We start from the raw sequence: 21,059 nt of genomic DNA on the forward strand, positions 1-21,059 counted from the left end.
CTTCTCTGACAGCTTTCTTCGCCTCTTGCTTCGCTTTTCTATACCTTTCACCATTTTCATCGGTACTCTCCTTGTATAAGGCTTTACAACATTCCTTCTTAGCCTTCACCTTTGTTTGTACCTCCTCATTCCACCACCAAGATTCCTTTTGGTGTGGGGCAAAGCCCTTGGACTCTCCTAATACCTCTTTTGCTACTTTTCGGATACAACTAGCCATGGAATCCCACATTTGGCTAGCTTCCCCCTCTCTATCCCACACACATTGGGTGATTACCTTCTCTTTGAAAATGGCTTGTTTTTCTTCTTTTAGATTCCACCATCTAGTCCTTGGGCACTTCCAAGTCTTGTTCTTTTGTCTTACTCTTTTGATATGTACATCCATCACCAACAAGCGATGTTGATTAGCCACGCTCTCTCCTGGTATAACTTTGCAATCCTTACAAGTTATATGATCCCCTTTCCTCATTAGAAGAAAATCTATTTGTGTTTTTGACGACCCACTCTTGTAGGTGATCACATGTTCTTCTCTCTTCTTAAAGAAGGTGTTGGCTAAGAAGAGATCATATGCCATTGCAAAATCCAAGATAGCTTCCCCATCCTCGTTTCTCTCCCCAAAACCATGGCCACCATGAAAACCTCCATAGTTGCCTGTCTCCCTGCCCACGTGTCCATTTAAATCTCCTCCTATAAATAACTTCTCCGTCTGAGCAATTCCTTGCACCAAGTCTCCAAGATCTTCCCAAAATTTCTCCTTCGAACTCGTATCCAACCCTACTTGAGGTGCGTACGCACTAATCACATTGATAAGTTCTTGTCCTATTACAATCTTGATTGCCATGATTCTATCTCCTACCCTCTTGACATCTACAACATCTTGTACCAAGGTCTTATCCACGATGATGCCAACACCGTTTCTCGTTCTATTTGTGCCCGAATACCAAAGTTTAAACCCTGAGTTTTCTAGATCCTTTGCCTTACTACCAACCCACTTAGTTTCTTGTAGGCACATAATATTTATCCTTCTCCTCACCATAACTTCCACTACTTCCATAGATTTTCCCGTTAAGGTTCCTATATTCCACGTTCCTAAACGCATTTTGCTCTCTTGAACTCTACCCTTACATTAAGTTGCAATAAAAGCTATGAATTTCGGAAACCAAATTAGCATAAACCCAAAAAGAACTAAAAAAAATTGGAATAATCAGCAAACAAAAAGTACAAAAACTAAATTTGCATTCATGAAATTATGTTTGGTTATTGTGAAGATTACAAAAGCAAAAAGAAACATGGTAAAAAGCTGCAATTATATACACACACACACACACACACAACAAAAGAATCAACCCATTTCAATATCGAGTGTGAACTAGGGATGGCAATTTAATCCGTGAAATCCGATACCCGCAGTTAACCGACCAGAACAATTCTGTTTTGGGTAGCAAATTTCGGGTCACCGTTTGGTAAATTGCTCGGTTTCGGGTTCGGTTATGGTTGTAGGAGTATCCGATCCGAATCCGTACCCAAACCCACCCTGTTTTCATTCTTTAATAAAAAATATAAATATTTATTATATATATGTTTTTATAAAAGAACACACCTCACTCTCTCTCCACGTTCCACTCATTTTTGTGCTCTGTGCCTCTCCATTCCCCGAGCACCACACACACGCGTACACACATGCAAAACAAGGACCACACCATCATCTTCTCTCCCTCATCCCTCACCTTTCTCTTCTTCTTGTGCTCTCTCCCCTACCTCACTTCTTCTCCGCAACTCTCTCTCTCCCTCTCCTCATTACACCCTCCTCAATACCCTCACCTCTCTCTAGCTACGCACACACGACACCACCACCCACACCACCCCACCGTCTCTGGCAAGCCCTCAAACCACACCCTTCAGACCCCACACCATCTTTGCAAGGTTTTCCGTTCCGTTGAGATTGAGATTTGGAGGAGGGGAAGCAAAAATAGCTTTGCTCTCTGATTAAGAAAGCTTGAAAAAGAAAAGAATTTAGTAAAGAGAGACTGAGCAAAAGCAGCTTTGCTCTGATTGGCAAAGCTTGAAAAAAAAGAAGCAGCTATGCTGCGTAGCAGTAGAAACAGAGCAACGGGGGGAGGATGAAGCCGCTGAACCAGTCCAGTTTTCCGACGAGGGGAGGGGTGTTAAGATGGTTGTGACTCGTGAGGGAAAAATTGGAACATCATGGGAAAACAAACGAGGAAAACTGTTACCCGATGGGGAATCCGTTATCTGACGGGTTCGGTTACAGGGAATATCCATTTGGTTTTTTTTTTCAATTTCGAGTACGGGGAAAACAAACGGGTTCGATTATGGGGATGTCACATCCGAACCCAATCCGCCTTGTTGCCATCCCTAGTGTGAACAGTAAAAGAACATCAACCTTTACATATATTATTTGGGCTTATATACTAATAGGATTTTTAGTACCTACGCAAATAGGGTTAAAATCATTGAAAATACTTGCAAGAATACAAGGTAATTGTAGTATAGTCACTCATGCAAGATCGTTGTCCCCAAAGATTGTTTGACTAATTCGTAATTAAATTAACTCTTAATTAATTATTAAAACAGATTTTTATCAAAGATTTGAAATTTTTGAATTTGAAAAGATTAAATTAACAATAAAAGAAATTTGGAATTTGGAAATAATGGTAGCAAAGAAGAAAAACGTTTTTTTAAATTAAACAATTTTGGAAAAGACTCATCAAATACCCCCAAACTTAGGAGGGTGTATTCAATTAGGATTTTAAGGGATTTTAATTCTTTTAATGAATTTAGGGGTATTCAATCAGGATTTTAAGTGATTATCTAAAATTCAAGGTGTATTTAATTAGAATTTTAGGATAGTTTATTAAAATCCTTAGAAATCTGGGTGTATTCAATTAGGATTTTAAAGAAGTTTATAACAATCCAGGTGTATTCAATTAGAAATTGATTTTAATGAATTTGAGAAAGTTGATGAATTAGAGGGAATTAGAGAGATTTCGTAGTATATTTTAAGCATCCACAAATCTCACATGTTTCCATGAGATTTCGAGGGAATTGAATCAAAATTTTATATGGAATCTCTATAAATCAATTAAACTCCATAAAAATTCATAGATTTATAAATCCATTAAAATTTCTCAAATTCTCAATTGAATACACTCCCTTAGCTTTTTGCTTGTCCTCAAGCAAAAACAATACTCAAAAAGAAAAATAAAACTAGCAAACTAAACTTCTAAACGAAAATTAACATAAACAACTTTTCACCTTCAAGTCACAATCCATAGAAAACGCTAAAAATTAAAACATTTTTCCGAAAGTTCCATCATTGGAAGCAATAATTACTGCTGATTAGGTAAGATTGGTCCGGTTACTAAGTAAAGCCTCGGGTGGAACAATTATTACTTTATTTATAACAATAAGTAACTTTACTTTACTTCAAACAAAAATTAAAAATAAAAATGACTTAGACAAAAAGTAGGTCTTCCAATCACACTTCCCACAAACCATGTTGGTGTGATTATGCAAAGTTTTCAAAGTATAACTCATGAATTAGTGTCTAAGCAAAAATAAATAGAAAAGATTCTACTATAGGAGTAATCTTCACCATGTCCATTAAGAAAAGAAACTATAAAGAAATAAAAGAAAACAGTAGAACAAAAAATGAAGAAAAGAAAACAATTAATAAAATAAAGGAAAAGAGTGCACCTGATAGGATTCGAAATGGTGACCTAGAGGCATGAAAAGAGGTGCTGGGCAAAGGCTGAAAAAGAAAACACAAATGTGCAGTCCTTGTGTTTCGAACCTTTGACCTGGTGACATTGGCATCACACATCTGCTTCGCACGTGGTAGCTCACACGGACACAAACCCTGAAATATCTCTATATAAACCGCATGTTAGCTCTACTATTCTCATTTCAAAAATCTGCCGTCTCGAGCCCAGATTTCTCGATCTCTCTCCAGCTCCGGATCGATAGCCTCCGCATGAAGGTTCGTCTCTCTCTCTCTCTCACTTTTTTTTTTTTCAATTCGTGATCGAATTTTCATTCCATAAAATGTTAGATATGTTGCCTTCGGGAAGAAAGTTTAAACCTAGAAAAGCTTGGTTTTCAGGAAATCGTCAATCGTGCAGAAACCTTGGGTTTCCTGGTCAGTTCTCCAGCATATTGTTTTTGAGTTCTCTTTTATTTGTTCAAATTTTGGTGATTTTAAAACCTCTCGGTGGCTACAGATTTCATCGGCTATTTCATCAAATTTTCGATTCGATCAGGATCAGTTTTTTACCCACGAAATCTAGCGTGTTCTGGTGAGTTTCGTGACTTCTCCGTGTAGCTGTTTCGAATTTTGTTTTTGTGATTTTCGATGTCCACATGGTTTTTTTGTTTGAAATTTGTATTTGTGATTTTGCATGTTGTTTTGAATTTACAGATGGCTTTTCTGTTTCAATTTTGATTCTGTGATTTTGAGAGTTTGTTTATATTGTCAGATCCAGCTAGGGTGTATGATCAGGAGACCTTGCTGTTAGTTTTTGGGCTTTTGGTGTATAGACTTCGAAGGCCTTTGTGCACAAGGTAAATAATTTAGTATTTTCCATTGAGGATTTTGTTTTTACTTTTTGTATATTGTGGAGGTTGAATTTTGTATATTGTGAACGTTGAATCTGTGCAAATCCATTTGTTCTTAATTTTTTTTGTGTATTTGGAGAATGTTGTTTCCTTTTTTTTGTGCGTTTTAGGTGGTGTTGCATAAGTTAGTCTCTTTTGTTCTATGTTGTAAATGATTTTCATTCCATGTTATGTTCAGTTATGTTATTGCAGTATTGAAAAGAGATTAAGGGTTTTGGTTTAGTCAGACAGAGGGGGAGATAAAGAGAGAAGTGGTTAATGTGCATGAATGGGGGATGTAGTTCATTGTTTCCGAGTATTTGAATTTCAGTTTTTATTTTTGTGGTTCACCTGTATTCATTTCGGATTTTTTTTACATATTGTTTTGGATAATGTGATTGGAGCTTTTAAAAGAAAAATATAGAGGTTTTTCTTTAGCTAGAGAGAGGACGTGAATTATGTCAATCTTTGGCTATTCGTGTAGACCATTTTGATCATGGGTGTATTAATCTATGGAAGATTTAATGAAAAGATGTAATGAAAACACCATGTTTACTCAAAAAGCATATTGATTCCAATTTCAATTTCTTACTGAAATGGGGATATAGTGTAGGCATAATATACAATAAAGACTATAGAACATGATAAAGAGGAAATCCTGATTAAGAGTGAGTTTAAAAGAAAAACAAATGAAAAAATGAACACAATGCAATCTCCTTTAATTACCTCTTAAACCCTAATTTCTCTCTCTCCTCTCTCTCTCTCAAATCCATTTTTCATTTTCTGAAAAGGGTTCAAGAGATATTGTCTCTTTGTGTAGTGGTAATCAAAGAAGTTTGTCAAGGGCCAATGGGACAAGGAGGATTGCATTTCAGATTGGCTGCAATACAAGGCCTCCCTCTCTCTCTCTGCGTTTCCAATCTTTACCCTCCTAAATTTTCACCTAAATCACAATTTATATGATTATTTTGCTGATACTATGTTTTGGTATTTGAGTTTTTATCTCCTGATTATTTTTTTCCGGACGTTGTATTAATTTTCCTTCGACTGGAAATTTTGGGTTTCTTCAGGTATAATGTTATCAACTTCTATTTTTTTAATTTTCTGATTTTGGGGTTTTTCAGGAAGTGATATATACTTATTTTTTGGGTTTTACATGTGTAATGTTATCAAATAATTTTTTTTTTTTAAATATTTGACTCAGGTATAATGTCATCAATTTTTTTTTTAAAATTTCTGATTCAGGTATAATGTCATCAAATTCTAGACGAGGTGCATCCAAACATCAGTTTGGTAAAGGTAAAGATTTTCCTAATCCTTTTGGTACATAATCGTATGAGAAAATTAGGATTTGAACATGTTAATTAGCTATGAATTAGTTTACATTAGAGAATATATGTGATTTTGGATTCGTGTTGGTGTAGCTAGGGACAATTATATTTGTGAATAGATGTTGGGTTGGAAGGTCTACTCATAAAGAAGAACAAATATAAGGGTAGAGTGAAACTGAAAAACAGCCAAACTCAAAATGTAATTTGCCAAAGAGCACGATTGGCCCTTTGTTTTAAAATTTTCATACTTCTCATTCTTATCTACCCTTATGTATCGGTAACATGTATTCGACTTTAGAACTTTATCCGAAACCATTTGGTGGGTGTTTGGAATTTTGGAATTAGATTTTCAATTTGTTTTGTGAATTCCTAACATTTAATCTCATTTGGGTCTAAGCCTTTAGCTATTTTTCTTATGAAATAGTTCATTGATTGCATATTGTTAATTTGATACATTCTGTTTGTGGTAGCTCCAATTTCTTGCTTTAAGAAAACCACTTGGTTGGTTTTAAGTTTTTTGTACTTTTCGTTGTCTTGTTTGCATAAAAACATGTTTTACAAGTTTGGGGACTGATCCGAAATCATTTGGTGGATGTTTTTAATCCCAAGTGGAGAAGACTCTTTTTGCTCTAAAGTTTGTTAGTTGACAGAGATTGCAAGTATAACATGGTGTTGTGTAGGATTTTGGTTGGTTTAGTTTGCAGAAGATGGGGGCTTTGGATGTAAAGAAGGTGGTGACAGACACCAGGGGTGGCTTCTCATCATTTGCAATTGGTTACATGGGGTGTTTTCTATTTGTTGGCTAATATGTTGAGCCTTTTAGTCATCGGATACTGGTTAGAGAAAGAGTTCAACTTTGGTATGTATTTGAAAATCAGTTTTTTTTAGTCTAATTATGTGGTATATATCTTCTGCAAATTCAGAGAACTTTGTGATTATAAGCGTTTTCATCATCCAAGGGAGTCAAGACTTATGATTCTTTGCACTACAACTTAGTCATGTTAGGCTTTTATTAGCATTGAGCCAAAACGATTTGGTGATGTAGGTTTTGCAACTTATCATGTCAGACTAATAATTTTTCCATTAATTTCTCATCTTTTTTTTTTTTTGGTTTACGAACTTAATTGTTTGATCCATGTTATTATACTATATTGAATGATAACATGTTAACAGTAGTTTTAAACTAACATGATCTTACCCCATTTTGAAAGCAAATTAAAGAAATAATGATGGACATGCATGTTAAAAATATTATGAATTTAAAGAGGTGAAACCCAACTCACAACTGCTACCTATTTAGTTGAACATAATTTTCCTCTGCTTGGTTGATGAGAAAATGTTGGGAAACAAAGGAGCACGATTTGAGTGCTATTGTTATGATGGATGCTTATTTTGACGAGCTTATTAGGTCTTGGATAATTTATGAATTTAAGATCTTCAATTTTAGTATTTAAAGAGTAATATGTGCTGTTTTTTTTTGTGTGCAGCGGTTAAAGAAGGGTGCGGGGAAACTTTAGAAAATATTAAGGAAGGTGAATTGATCATGGTATTTAAATTTTAACCATTCAATTTCTTAAAATTGGGTAAATGCTGGCATTTAATAGTACTTTGAAGATGGATTTTTGACTTTGAGTTTTGACTCTTTATTTTGCTTTTTTTTTTTTAAATTTAGTCTTTGGCAAGCCATAATACATGATAAACAAAAAAATTGGGTTTTAGTAAATATTGATTTTGTAAAATTCTTTATTTAAATTTCTAGGTTCTGATGAATTCCCATTTAGTGTTGGTGACAACCAATCGACTCACCACCAACTTTAGATCAAGATTCGAGCATGCCTTAAATGTGCAAGTCATGTGAATTGCAGAAAGCTTGCATTAAGATTTAGCTCTTCAATCCGAAAGACCTTAAGATTGAAGGCTGAATTATTGTAAGTATGTCTTCTGTCACAGGTTTACCCATATTCTTATGTCCAATCATTTCTTAACACTACATTAGTAACCCCAATTATTATAGGGATTAACAGATTAAGATCTATTTAGATTCTATATACACATTTTATATCTGGAACTTAGGTTAGGTATTGTGTATATATCAAACATAATGCATGAAATAGAAAGAAAAAAAATTTACGATTTTTTGTATGTGGATTGTATTTGTTAAATATTTTGTATATAAATTTTTTTTAACATTTTGAATGTAAATAGTATTAATCTTCTATCTTACGATCTTTCATATGTTTTGAATACAATCTTACATACAATTTTTAATGGCTACAAACTTATTTTAATTAATTAATTTTTTTTTGGAAATGTTTTGAGTTGAAAATTAATTAGGAGTTTAATAAGGATGTGAGTACAAAAAAACTAAATCAATTACTAATTTTTATTTAAAAAAATTGTGTAATTGACATGTAGTTCATTAAAATATTAATGCTAGGGACTTTAATCAAAATTTAAAAACTGATAAGGTCTTAGTAAAAAAACGATAGAAACTGAATACTAATTTTTCCTTAAAATAAAATGCTTTTAGTTGAGCTTAAGGGATTTTAGTTGGCTTGTTATTAGCCCTAAACCCTAGAAAAAGTAAAAGGAAAATACCATAATAATATAGTAGCGAGATTTGTTATGTTTTCATCATCGTCTACTCAATGTCCCTTGTCCTAGGACTTGGTTCTTGTTCTTAGTAGATGAGAGTAGTTACTGCATCATTTACTGCTAGGGTATGGCTGAACTAGTTTTCGCAGTTTGTATGGCAGACTCTTTCTTTCTCTCTCTCTCTCCCCAGATCTAGTGGTAGAGAGCATCGATCGAGTGCTTAGTTTTCTCTTTATGTTACAATCACTTACTGCTCATTTTCCTTTTCTCAATCATCACTTTGGATAATTTTGTTTATGTTGCTCTTTTCTCTCTTTTTTAATATTTCACAGTTAATTCATTATCTGCTTAATTTGATTAGTTCTGGAAGAGAAAGATATATATATTTAGATCCTTCAAAAAGTTAGAGATAGAGAGAGATGGATAGATGGCAAAACATGAAAATTAATCGAAAATAAGGGAACCAACCGTCAAGCAATCCTTAACTGGATCAAGGAAGGTCATTTTGATGATTCATGTGGACCAGTCCAACTTGTTAAGGGAGAGGACTTTGTGGACCCGACATGGCCACCATTGCTCTATCTAATTACAGAGCACTAGATGATTCTGAAATCTGTAGAATCTATTTGCGTGGTCTCACTCCCCTAGGAAGACATTGTTAAATTCTCTATTAGAATACGAGTAAGTCTTCAATTTTTACCTTATCTAAGTTTGTAAATTTTTGGATTGATGTTGGAAGGGTTATTGATTTGTTTCTTTTGCATTTATTAAGATGGATGTGTCCCTTTTCACCTAGCAAAACAACATAGTTATAGTTGAGTCATCGATTGTTGACTCGGAGCAAGTCGAGAGAGCCGATATTATTGGTTTTGTTGTGAATTCTTCTTAATCGAAACTTAAAGAAAATGCTGAGTGGGTAGATTGTGTTTTTTTTTTTTTAATTTAAGTTAATTTAATTTAGTTTTATAGAGAAGAATACTCTACGTTGTTTACGGAATCTGATTATTTGTCAAAAGAAGTTGAAATTCAATATTTTTTGGAAACTTATAAAAAGTTGCTATGTTAAGCAATGAACCTCAAATTGTATATGAGATGTTGCCTCATTTTGTACTCTTGTAGGTTTCTATACAGTCTTTTAGTAAAGATGGATGAGTTTGGGAAGACGAAAACATTTTTGTCATCTTCACCAAGCTAGATTGCTTGGTGACTCACTTGAGAATGGTTTTGACTTCATTTTTTATGGATTGATTGTAAGGGTCGCGTGTTTAACTATTTTGACTTTTTGTATACCACAATCATTATTTAATTAACAATATTTTTAAACACAAATATGAAGTCGATCTAATTAACAAAGAAAAACAAAAATAATTAAACACGCAATCCTTACAGTCGATCCATAAAAAATGAAGTTAAAACCATTCTCGAGTGAGTCACTAGGCAATCTAGCTTGCTGAAGATGACAAGAATGCTTGTTTTCGTCTTCCCAAACTCACTCATCTTTGCTAAAAGACTATATAGAAACCTACAGGGTGGAAATGAGGCAACATTTCAGATACAATTTGAGGTTCATTGTTTAACAGAGCAACTTTTTATAAGTTTTCAAAACAAATTGAATTTCAACTTCTTTGGACATTCCGTAAATGAAACAGAGTATTCTTCTCTACAGAACAAAATTAAATCAATTTAAATTAAAAAAAAAACACAATCTACCTACCCAGCATTTTCTTTAAGCTTTGGTTCAGAAGAATCCATGACAAAACTAATAATAACAACTTGCTCCAAGTCAACAATCGATAACTCAACTATGCCTATGTTGTTTCGCTCGGTGAAAAGGGACATCTCCATCTTAATTTTTTAAATGCAAAAGAAACAAACAACCCTTCCAGCAATCAATCCAAAAATTTACAAACTTAGATAAGTTAAAAATTGAAGGCATACTAGTATTCTAATAGAGGATTTACCAGTGCCTTGCATGCCAATAACAAATAGGTGAGTGCGACCACGCATACGGGTTCTACAGATTTTAGAATCATCTAGGGCTCTGTAATTAGATCGAGCAATGGCGGCTAAAACGACTCATAGTGCTCGTTGATCCTCCTTAGCAAGGTACTTGGTTTGCAGGGTGTCGTGAATATGTCTTCGGATGAAGATCATAGCAGTGGCTTTCTCAGCTTCGCTAACTAGGTTGTCCGTCTCATCTTCAATAACAGGACGTAAATTTTTTGTAGTGAGGTGGAGCTTCACATCTTCGACCTACTTGAGGTAGTTTCTTCCAGATACCTCCAAAGCGATAAAGTCGAGTTTGTTCAAATTCGACATATTCCTATCACAAAAGATATAGACAAGATGTGGTTAGTGTAATGGAGAAAAAATCAATCAATTTACATAGGAATAGAACATTCAGGCTCTAAAGACATGTATTGGTTTAAATTTGGAAGAAAAAACTTCATATTTTCATGGGTGATGTTTTTAAGGAAAACTTCAGGTTTTCAAACAAGACATGTTTTTAGAAACTTCAATTTTCGAAATAATTATGAACTGCAGGTTCATATATTCTTGCAGACACACAAATATATATACAAAAATATGCACCAAGCAAAGATGCAAATAGAACTTCAGGTATATAATTATAATTGAATTAATTATTTGGGCTTTAAGCCAAAATTAAAGTGTGGGTGAAAAAAGTATAGAACTCAAATTGTCTAAAAAAAATAAACAATGAAGCTTGGGACCCAAAAACATGGGCTGCCCACGGGTAGGCTAAGCAAATTGAAGTCGTGTGTTGAGTACATAAAGTTATATTTATATGCCCTCTTTTACTTAGGTTTTTTACTTAAAATCTCTATGCATCACAAGATATTTTGTTGTTTGTATTGTATTTCAGGATAAAAGTAAGGCTTGAAGAAATCATCTTATTTTGAATATTTTAAGAGCCTATAATGGATAGTTCGAAGCCCAACTCGTCCAAGATCAGATCATAGCCCACAAGTAACCTAAGATCTGCTAGAAAATGCCCTTGCAGAACGGTCAACTTGCGAGCTTTGCCCCGAAGTGCTCAGAACGAATTAGAAAATTGGCCGTATATGGTTGGAAAGCCTTAAAAGTCTTCTTTCTGATAGTCTTTACAACTTGTGATTTAGAGGTTTCGACAAGAAGTTATGACAGTCAAGAGGAGCTGTGCAGTTACAAATTCTAATAACAGCTAGTTTTCTGTTACTCCTATACTAAAAGCTGATTGTAATGAGCTATAACTGACAGTCAATTTAAGGATGTAAATGTGTCAGATGTTAGAAAAAGCCTAAGCCTTTTAATAGGAGAAAAATACACAGAATCAGAAGGAAAAAGAAGAGAAAAAAAAAAACAGAAAAAACACATAATTTGGAGAGAGCATGAGTCTTCAACCTTGAACAGTTTCTAGGTTCTAGCATTCTTAACTTTTTATGTATTTTGTTATGTTTTAATTTAGTTTATGGATACTTATGGCTGCTTTGAAGCAGTAGACATAATTGAATTAATGTTATGATGCAGCTTTAGTTTATTAATTTCATTTGCAAGCTAGAATCAGTTTTCTATTTCAATCATTTCGAGCACATATTTTCAAGCTTAGCTACCTTGTTTATGTTTGTTTTCTGTTGGGAATGTTAATGATGACTACCATATCTTCTTTCATTCATTAGCAACATGTGGTTAGGTTCAGAACTAATCATGTAAATTGATTCTATAAAGTTCTAGGATAAATGCCATGTTCCAGGGTTCATGTGATGTTCATAATCCTCTTCGTTCTTAATGAGTTTCTAGGTGCTAAATCTGAGTATATGCCATGCTAAGTTACACCTATAAATATAAGTTTTATGTATATGTCATGCATCTAACATGCAAAGTAAGAGATGATTCATACAATCCAGTTATATGCCGTGCTAGATATGTGAACATCTTAGTTGTGCATTTGAAAGTGATAAGTTAAAAGATCATATCACTGATTCAGAAATGTTTAGGGGAAGACCTTTATTTATTTGAAGTTAGATTTAAGTCCTAAAAACGATTCTAACCTATTTCATGTCTTAGGTTTATTTTAAGATGGTTCTAATTTTCCCTTTTTCTTTGTCTTTATTTCTTTTTCAAAATTACTCAAATCCTCTATTTTAAGTCATAAGGAGTCTTTAACTAATGCTAATTTGCAAAAGTCAAAGGTTTTACTAAGTTGTTTCTCAGTCTTTGTGGTTTGACACCCTTACTTATGCCGTTATATTATCCTTATATTTGCACTCGAAAGGAACATCAACATTGTGCAGCCCAGGCCCAAGAATGGGCTGGAATAGGCTCGGGCATAGCATGCAAGTAGGCCCAGCATCATAAAATTATTGGGCTGTTGGCGCAAGCCCAAAGTAAAGGCCCGATAAGGGCTCTAATCTAGTGTGATGCTTACACGGGGGGACACAAAAACTGATCTGGTTGGTGTTTCGCAGGCTGGGTAGTAAAGGCAAACAACAAGCCCAAAAAGGTGATGTGCGATGCTCAGCAATCCTCGAATCAGCACTAGCAACCCTCAGATCGAAAGTTCATGGAGCCTTGAGAAAATTGATTGAGCAAAAGAAAAGTATATTCTTTCTCAAAATTTTATGTTTATGGTTGAGGGCAATGATCTATGTCAGGTTAGATAGTTGATTTGCAATCCTTGGTGCAAAGTCATCGCACTTTGCCGCATATACAACTCTGTTATACTTTATACTTTCGTTAACTCAAAATGTATAAACTTGAAGAAATAACCTCCCAGTTTTTCCATTGGATGATTACAATTATTTGCATTTTGGTAATGCTTCTTCAAGGCATAAGTTATTGGGGATAAGTTTCTTTCACATTTTCTCAAATGTCTAGTTTTCTTGCCTTATCTGTTGGGGGTAGTTTTTTAGCAGGAGATTCTTGGTTGTCCTCCAACGATACATTCATCTCCTTCTATTGGATATGGGCCATGGTAGTAAAAAAAGGTGATGTGTGATGTTGGTCCGAGGTTTGAGGCCCACTAAGGCTCGGGTCTGGAAAACCCAGGGCACCCCAGCGGTGCTAGGTGTTGGATTTTGAACCAGAAAACTATGTGGTGTCGCTTCAGGCGACTTCCCTCGGTCGTCCACGGCACGATGATGCACGGGGGTTCAATTAGATCCTAAATTTTGGACAGAAACCTAAGTTTCGACGTCCCGGGATGGGGGGTCTGAGAAACCTTAAGGATTCAAAGAATCCGTCAAAAAATTCACTCATGTTCATCGGTTTGTCTGAGAAACCAATCATCTTTGACGAAGGTTGAGTCCCAAAAAGCACGATTTCAAGTTGTGGATGTCCTAGTAAAACGATGGTGAGACCATGGACTACGGGCGGCACTAGGTGGTGGCTTCGTTGCCAAAATGGTGTCATCTCAGATGGAGCATGGGTTCGGCTCTAGTGCATCGTGGCCCAAAGAAAACTCGTGTGAGCTTGGGTATGCGTCACAAGTCATGGGTTCGAAGAACCCTAAGAGTTTTCCATTTTTTTCTTCTTTTTTTTTCAATTAATTCAAAGCATATATAATTTTAATGAATGAACATATATTTGATGCAATTCATGGCAAATATCAAATTCACATAATTCAACAATTATGAATATAATGCATACACAATTTATGTAGAATTTAAAATTCGAAAAACGTAAAGTTGGGTCATGCATTATGATGAATGTTCATGTTATTAGGGATGCAAAAATATCGAGATAAAAATCATTGTTTTGGAAGAACCTGATTGCGTGATGATATGGATGAACTGGTTTAATGTAGAAAAGCTTCCTCGTCATATTCTTAAGCACATATGTAGGAGCGTGCTGATAATATGTTATGGCCTATATTTAATTAACAGGGAAAAAGGGCCGGTGGCACAAAGAGATAATGGAGAGATATGTGTTTGTAGGGATGTGTAGAGGAATGTGTATTATTCCCCCACATAATGCCTTTATTTATAGTAATAAAGAAGAGAATAATGTAGGCAAATAAATTTCGTTGCATACAAATTATGCATCACAAAGCTCCACATGACATATGACTCAATACAAATTGACAAGTCATCAATGACATGTGGCACAAATCAAGCAAAAGAAGTAGAAAACTTCCCCTAAAAACTCAGCAAAACAAGGGAGAATTCCTTTTAAATTCGGCAAGGGATCAAAATACTCTCAAAACCGGAAAGAAAGTTAAGGCATCTTCATAAAACAAGCAAGAATTGAAGATTGTTCACAAAATAGGCAACAAGGCCTTATAATTTCGGCCAAGGGAGTAAAGTGGCTGAAATTAAGACACAAAACATCCCTAAATTCTCAAGACATAAATCAAAGCCAAATCAACCCAAAGGCAAGCCTTGAGAAGCTTACAAATACAAGGTCCTCTCACAAGCATAAGGGTCGAAAAATCTCTACATAGAAGAACCTCAACCAAACCTTTGAAGACTAATGCGCTGCCAAAACTCTCTTCGAAGAACATTCAACCAAAGCCGAAGCACTTCCTTGAAGAATCAATAAGCGGTCGTGTCGATTCCTTTAAGACTTTGTTGCAAGCTTATAAACTTGTAGCAACGTTTGTTTCAAGATCAAGTCGCCAATGCCCTTGAAGCAACGAAATCCCGCATCAAACATTACCCTTTGTCGCACCCTTAAGGTGAAGATCATCCATGCGTTGTTTTCAAGCTCAAAACTTGAAGTAATTGTTCAACCGTTCGTCAGAGATCAAGTCATCGCGACCATTGGATCAACAATCACGTTTCTACATCAAATTTGAAGACTGAATCAGAGGAAAATTGTAAACAAAGATTGTAACCTACACATTCAAATCAATACAAATCTACTTTGAACACGTGTTTTCGTTTCATTGGATACATAATTTTTGTGTTTACAAATTTGGCACACCCAGTGGGACATCTCTGCCTCTCATCTTTGTCTTCAAAATCCGTAAAAAAACAAATGGCACCAAGAAATGATCAAACTGTTCCCGCTACCAACGCTAAGAACAAGTACAAAAACACCTTGAGAGAGCTGGAGCAGAAGACCTACCATTTTCCAGACTCTGACATGGTCGCAATGCTAGAGGACATGTTGGAGAAAAAGGTGATCAAGCTACCTGAGTGCAAATGCCCCGAAGAGATGAATCGCGTTAACGATCCTAGGTATTGCAAATATCATCATATCGTAAGTCATTCTGTTGGCAAGTTCTTCGTCCTCAATGAGCTTATCATAAAGTTGGCACAACAAGGGTAAATTGAACTCGACCTTGAAGACACAGTCGCAACAGACACTACTACAATTGTGTTTGGATCATTCAATCACATGCCTCTCCAAGTAACGCATGCTCATTCTCATCTATACCCAAGCCACACGACACCTTCTACACAACCATCGATGGGGGCAAGTGACCAAAATACACTTACCGACGATGAAGAGGGGTGGACATTGGTGACCTACAAAAAGACAAGGAAGCCAAGACCACAAGCCGCAAAGCTAAAGGTGGAATAGGCGAAAAGCACCGCTGCTGCAACAATAGGAAGCCCAAGAGAAACGTAAGAGTTGCTAAGCCAACTTACGATGGGGAACATATGGAACAAGAGTCGCGCATTCCCGTCTCCTTGCACAAGTACTTCCGAAATGATTTCTTCCAACGGTGCACTACCGTTGCCTGTCATATGGTTGAAGTAGAGATAAAAAAGCCTTCAAAAGGTAAAGCTATCGCCGTCAAAGAAAAGAAAACTCCTATGATGAAGCAAGCCTGGCGTTATACTTTAGCATTGATGAGACGCTGCAATTGCCCAAAGAGATGGAATAGCACTAATAGCGGTCTTGGCGAGTCCCGACGTCCACAAAGCATGCCATTTGACAGCGGTTGGATTCAATAATTTGTACAAAAAGCATGCCATTTGATCTCTGGTCTTGCATTCTATGATAGGCTCATAAAGAGAAAGAAGAACCCTAACTTTAATTAAGATAGTTTAGGCATACTGGAGCTTGATACACAACATATACTAAACATAAATGACTGCCCGGAAACATGAAGGCTATCCTAATAGTTGGGAAATAAATCTGAAATGTCATTTTCGGAACCTTGTTTTCGGATTATACCACAATGCATCACACAAATGTATATAATTTAGTCACATGCTCATTATTAATAAAAAAAATTAAAAAATTAAAAAAAAATTAAAAAAAAAACAATGTAATGAGAACATAGGAATGTAAGGAGAAAACTAGTTATGAAATGGTCATACGGAAACAGTCCTTAACCTTCTTCTCTATTTTTTTTCCCTAACTCTTCCGTCTTCTTTTCCAATTTTTTTTTATCGTTTTTTAATTGGTTTCTCACTATAAAAACAGTAATTTTCAGCACGCATAGACATCTTATTTAGATTTTTTTTAACACAGTTTTTTGTTTAATTATGGTTTTTTTTACTAATTTGCCTCAATTTTTTTTTTATTGTGAAAGAAATGAAGGGGCATTTTTGAGAATTCAGAATGCTTTCCCACATTTTTTTTAAAAGGAAAACTAATGAAAAAAGTTCCAATACTTTGAAAACTAACTAAAAACCATATCATTTTTGTAGGCTTAATTTACTGAACTGCATTTAGAACTAGAGAGGGAGAGGGCCGGCAGCAAGAGAGAGGTGTAATTCTAAGGTGTGTTGTATCACCCCATTGTGCTTTTATTTATAGTAGTAGGATAGGTTAAATCCTTACCCTAATAAGATTACAACTCTAATAAGATATTAACTACTAAAGGGAATTTTCAAAGATATCCCTAGATACACTAGGATTTACATAATCACATTCCTAATCCAATAGGACTGGAACACTCCCCCTTGAGTGTGTAAATACTCAAACAAAACATCGCATCAGATCTTCAGCAGATGTGGTAGAACAGTTGATGAGGTCGTCGGCACAATAGGTGAATGCGAGTCTCTAATTTAAAAGAAAGTATGCATTAGTAGTAAAACTCACAAAACTTCGCTATGGTAAAACCTAAGGTAGGTAAAACCCCATAGACTAAGGAGAAAAGTGAGAAGTTTGCATAATGTCTAAAACAAACATCAAACGGGATGAAATTAGCGAACTCAATAGAGATGATCATCCCAGGATGGGTGCCTCATCAAGACGTCGTTAGGTAGCCAAAACCCAGTGGGAAAAATGCTCCTAATTGTAGGGAAAAAAGTACACTAAGATCAAGTGAGTATGCTTCTGAATACTCCCCCTGAGTTAGACATAACTTCCAAATAAGAGAACTACAAGAAATTCAACTCAGATAATTTACGCATACCGATTCCTTCAACGAGCTTCTAAAAAGTAGACTTGGGCAATGACTTGGTAAAGAGATCGTCCAGGTTGTCCTGGGAACGGATTTACTTGACTTCAATGTTGTGATGTTATTGTTGTTGGTGAGAATAAAAAAATTTTGGCGTTATGTGTTTGGTGTTATCTCCTTTGATGTATCATTTCTTTCACTGCTCGATACATGCTACATTGTCTTCAAAGATCATCGTAAGAAGGTCAACGACGGAAGTAAGACCACTACTGCTTCGAATATGTTTCATGACTGCTCTCAACTAAAAACACTCATGTGAGGCTTCATGTAGGGCGAGAATCTTAGCATGGTTCGAAGAAGTCGCAACCAGCGTTTGCTTGGTAGACCTCCAAGATATAACGGTGTCTCTAACGGTAAAGATATAGCCCGTTTGAGAACATGCCTTATGTGGGTCAGATAGATAACCAACATCTGCGTAACCAACGAGGCGAGAATCAACCTGGGGACCGAGCGGGCACCAGCTTCTCTCGAGGATTCATGGGTGTAGAACAAGCCCAAATCCATCATAACTTTAAGGTAGCGGAAAATGTCTTTAACACCATTCCAGTGTTTGCGTGTAGGCGCATTTCTGTATATAGCCAAAAGATTAACAGCGAATGAGATGTCGGGTCCAGTGCATTGAGCCAAGTACTTAGGTATGGAACTTCAGGCTCCAAATCTCTTCCTCATCCTGATTCGGAGTATAAATGATGTTGAGTCCATATAAGTTGTTTACTAATTCACTTCAATCAGAATGAAAACTAGGTTGATTACTAAAATATCCTTAATTTATAATAGACAATTTTTTATTTTTTTATACGATTTCACACTAGTATATGTGTTTTAAAGAGTTAAAACTCAACAGAAATTTCTGGAACCTCCAAGGTTCCACCAGAACCCTCTAAACTCTCCCTCTACATCCTCCTCAGTTTGTTTCTCCGATCATCCCCAAACACCAACTCTTGCTGCTCCCGACGCGTCAACCTTCCTCTGCATCTCTCTTTCTCTCTCTCCCCCTCTCTTTCCCTCCATTCGGGTTTGGATCTAGATCTGTTGGGTAAAATTTTTGGGGTGGGTTGGTGATGGGTATTGGCACTTTGGCCGTCTGGGAGGTGCTGCGATTTTCACAGCAGAAATTTCCAGCATAACACCGCGCGATTTTCACACCAACAGTGCAGGTGCAGTACGCAAACATCGAAACGAAAACAACTCGAGGAAACTTCTGCACTTGCCTTGATGAAACTGACAGTAGCATTGGGCATCCACGAGGTCCTTCCAGTCAGTGAATGAAGAATTCTTCCACATAAGGGTAGTTTCGGTAGAAAATTCTGATTCCGGATGTTGGCTTTCATCCGGAATTCAAATACCTCATCCAACTTGGGAATTCAATTCTGGGAATATCAGGAGTTTGATTCCTGATTTTGGGTGGAGGCCACTAATATTTTGCATTCCCAAAATTTGGTAAACGCCGGAATCACCCGTGGAAGAATTTGATTCCCTCTCTTCTACCTCTATTCCGGATGCATAAACACGCCATAAAAGTGTTGGAAATTGGAATCAAGAGTTAATTAGTGAGTTGATTTATTTACTAGATTTACTTTCCTAATTTTGTGTCAGTGAAATAAGCTAAAGATGATTTGCAATCAGTTTTTCTTTGTAGTTCTTTGATTTGTCAACAAGAAGACTAATATTATCAAGTATAAATAATTACTACAGGTAACGATGGAAGAAATTATTGTTCACGCTTTAACTCCTAAACAATGTTACTCTATAGTGGCGCTACACCAGAAAAATTATGTGCCTACCACTTCGGATCTCCGGAAAACATTCTTTCCGACTGTCCCGCAAGTTTTCATCGACAGTGTTGTAAACCATGGTGTCTACCACTTCGGTTAAGTGAAATTATTTTTCTTGTACTGATTAATTAAGCTCATGCATGAACCTTTATGTAGTTTCCTCAATGAAATGGTTTACAAATTGTACTTGATTAATATATATGCAGAAGGTCAAACGCAAAGATGTAATCTATACAGCTGGTTTAAAGCATCCTGAAAATTTGATAAGGAAGCAATCCATGAGGCCATTATAGGCGGGGAACTCGGTCGGTAATTTGTGTTGTCGTATCCAGTCCAAAGCAGGTAATTAATTATTCTCTTTTTATTTTAATCAGGCAGCGTATTGATTAACTATTTTTTTAATACATATTAGTATAAAGAATTAATTTCAATACAGTGTCTTGTTCGCTTTTGGTACATAGTTACGATGACGTTAATTGAACTCATGATCTTTCATGCATTGTTGTGGTTATGGTGTAGGCTGCAGTTGCACTGTTGACGACTTATCTGGAGCAGAGACTTTTATTGGTGGCAATTTGCAAGATATTACAAGTGAAGGACCTGAATATATAACATACCGCAAAAATCTGGTGATCAATCTCAAAGTACTAATCAAGAAACCCCTGAAATAAAACGCGCGACGGCGATTTGTTTGTGTTTCAGTATATTACGTACAATGTTGGTTGTTAATTTAATTTGTATTTTCATCATATTCGACTAAACTTTATCGTGCATGATTTTGGAAAATTTCGAAAGTAAATTTGTCAAGTAGTCGTTAATTTCGACTTTGCTTTAATATCATCCTAGTTTCTTGCCACACCCTCACACATGCGGCAATTTTCTCTTTAATTTTACCTGTTTACCTTGCTCTTTAATTTTGTTTTAAATATTTTCTACTATTTTATTTTAAAAATTTAAAGAAAAAAATTGCCAACTAATGGTAATTTATTTTGTTATGTTGGATTTTTTTAATTAAATATTTAATTTAAGAACTTAATTAAGGAAGTGTACTTTTGGGATTCACCCTTCCTCCTCAATTTGCCGTCTTGGTTCCAAATTTCGCTACCCCGACTTACTCAAAATCCCTGAAATCCCAAAACCCAATTTCCTCCGGCCAAAGAAATCGCCATCCCCCTTCAACCACAAAAAAATTCCCGACAAAATTCGGAACAGAAGGTCCTAATTTTCTCAGAAAAATCTCAAATGGGGAAGACCGGACCTTTTGATCTCAAAAAGCACTTTGCTTTCTACGTACAGAGCTTACCACAGCAACCCAGTCAACATAGCGATTTGCGTGCTCTTCGTCTAGCCGATCCTTTTCACCTCTCTATTCATCCTCTATTTCACGCC

General features: G+C 35.8%; 1 protein-coding gene and 1 long non-coding RNA gene across 2 annotated transcripts; both read left to right on the forward strand.

The window, feature by feature from the left end:
• The first annotated feature begins 3,254 nt into the window (after positions 1-3,254).
• Positions 3,255-7,760, forward strand: LOC126602715 (uncharacterized). Its single transcript, XM_050269609.1, has 7 exons — positions 3,255-3,997; positions 4,070-4,156; positions 4,239-4,313; positions 4,494-4,578; positions 5,816-5,910; positions 7,430-7,474; positions 7,702-7,760. The coding sequence occupies exons 2-7, from the start codon at positions 4,072-4,074 to the stop codon at positions 7,758-7,760; spliced, it is 444 nt and encodes a 147-aa protein (XP_050125566.1). The 5' UTR covers positions 3,255-3,997; positions 4,070-4,071.
• A 9,025-nt stretch (positions 7,761-16,785) lies between these two features.
• On the forward strand, positions 16,786-20,558 carry LOC126605619 (uncharacterized). Its single transcript, XR_007617015.1, has 4 exons — positions 16,786-17,213; positions 19,591-19,765; positions 19,877-20,012; positions 20,190-20,558. It is a non-coding gene; the product is annotated as an uncharacterized LOC126605619 (long non-coding RNA).
• The last annotated feature ends 501 nt before the right edge of the window (positions 20,559-21,059 follow it).

Source organism: Malus sylvestris, chromosome 15 (genome assembly GCF_916048215.2).
Source record: "Malus sylvestris chromosome 15, drMalSylv7.2, whole genome shotgun sequence".
NCBI lineage: Eukaryota > Viridiplantae > Streptophyta > Magnoliopsida > Rosales > Rosaceae > Malus > Malus sylvestris.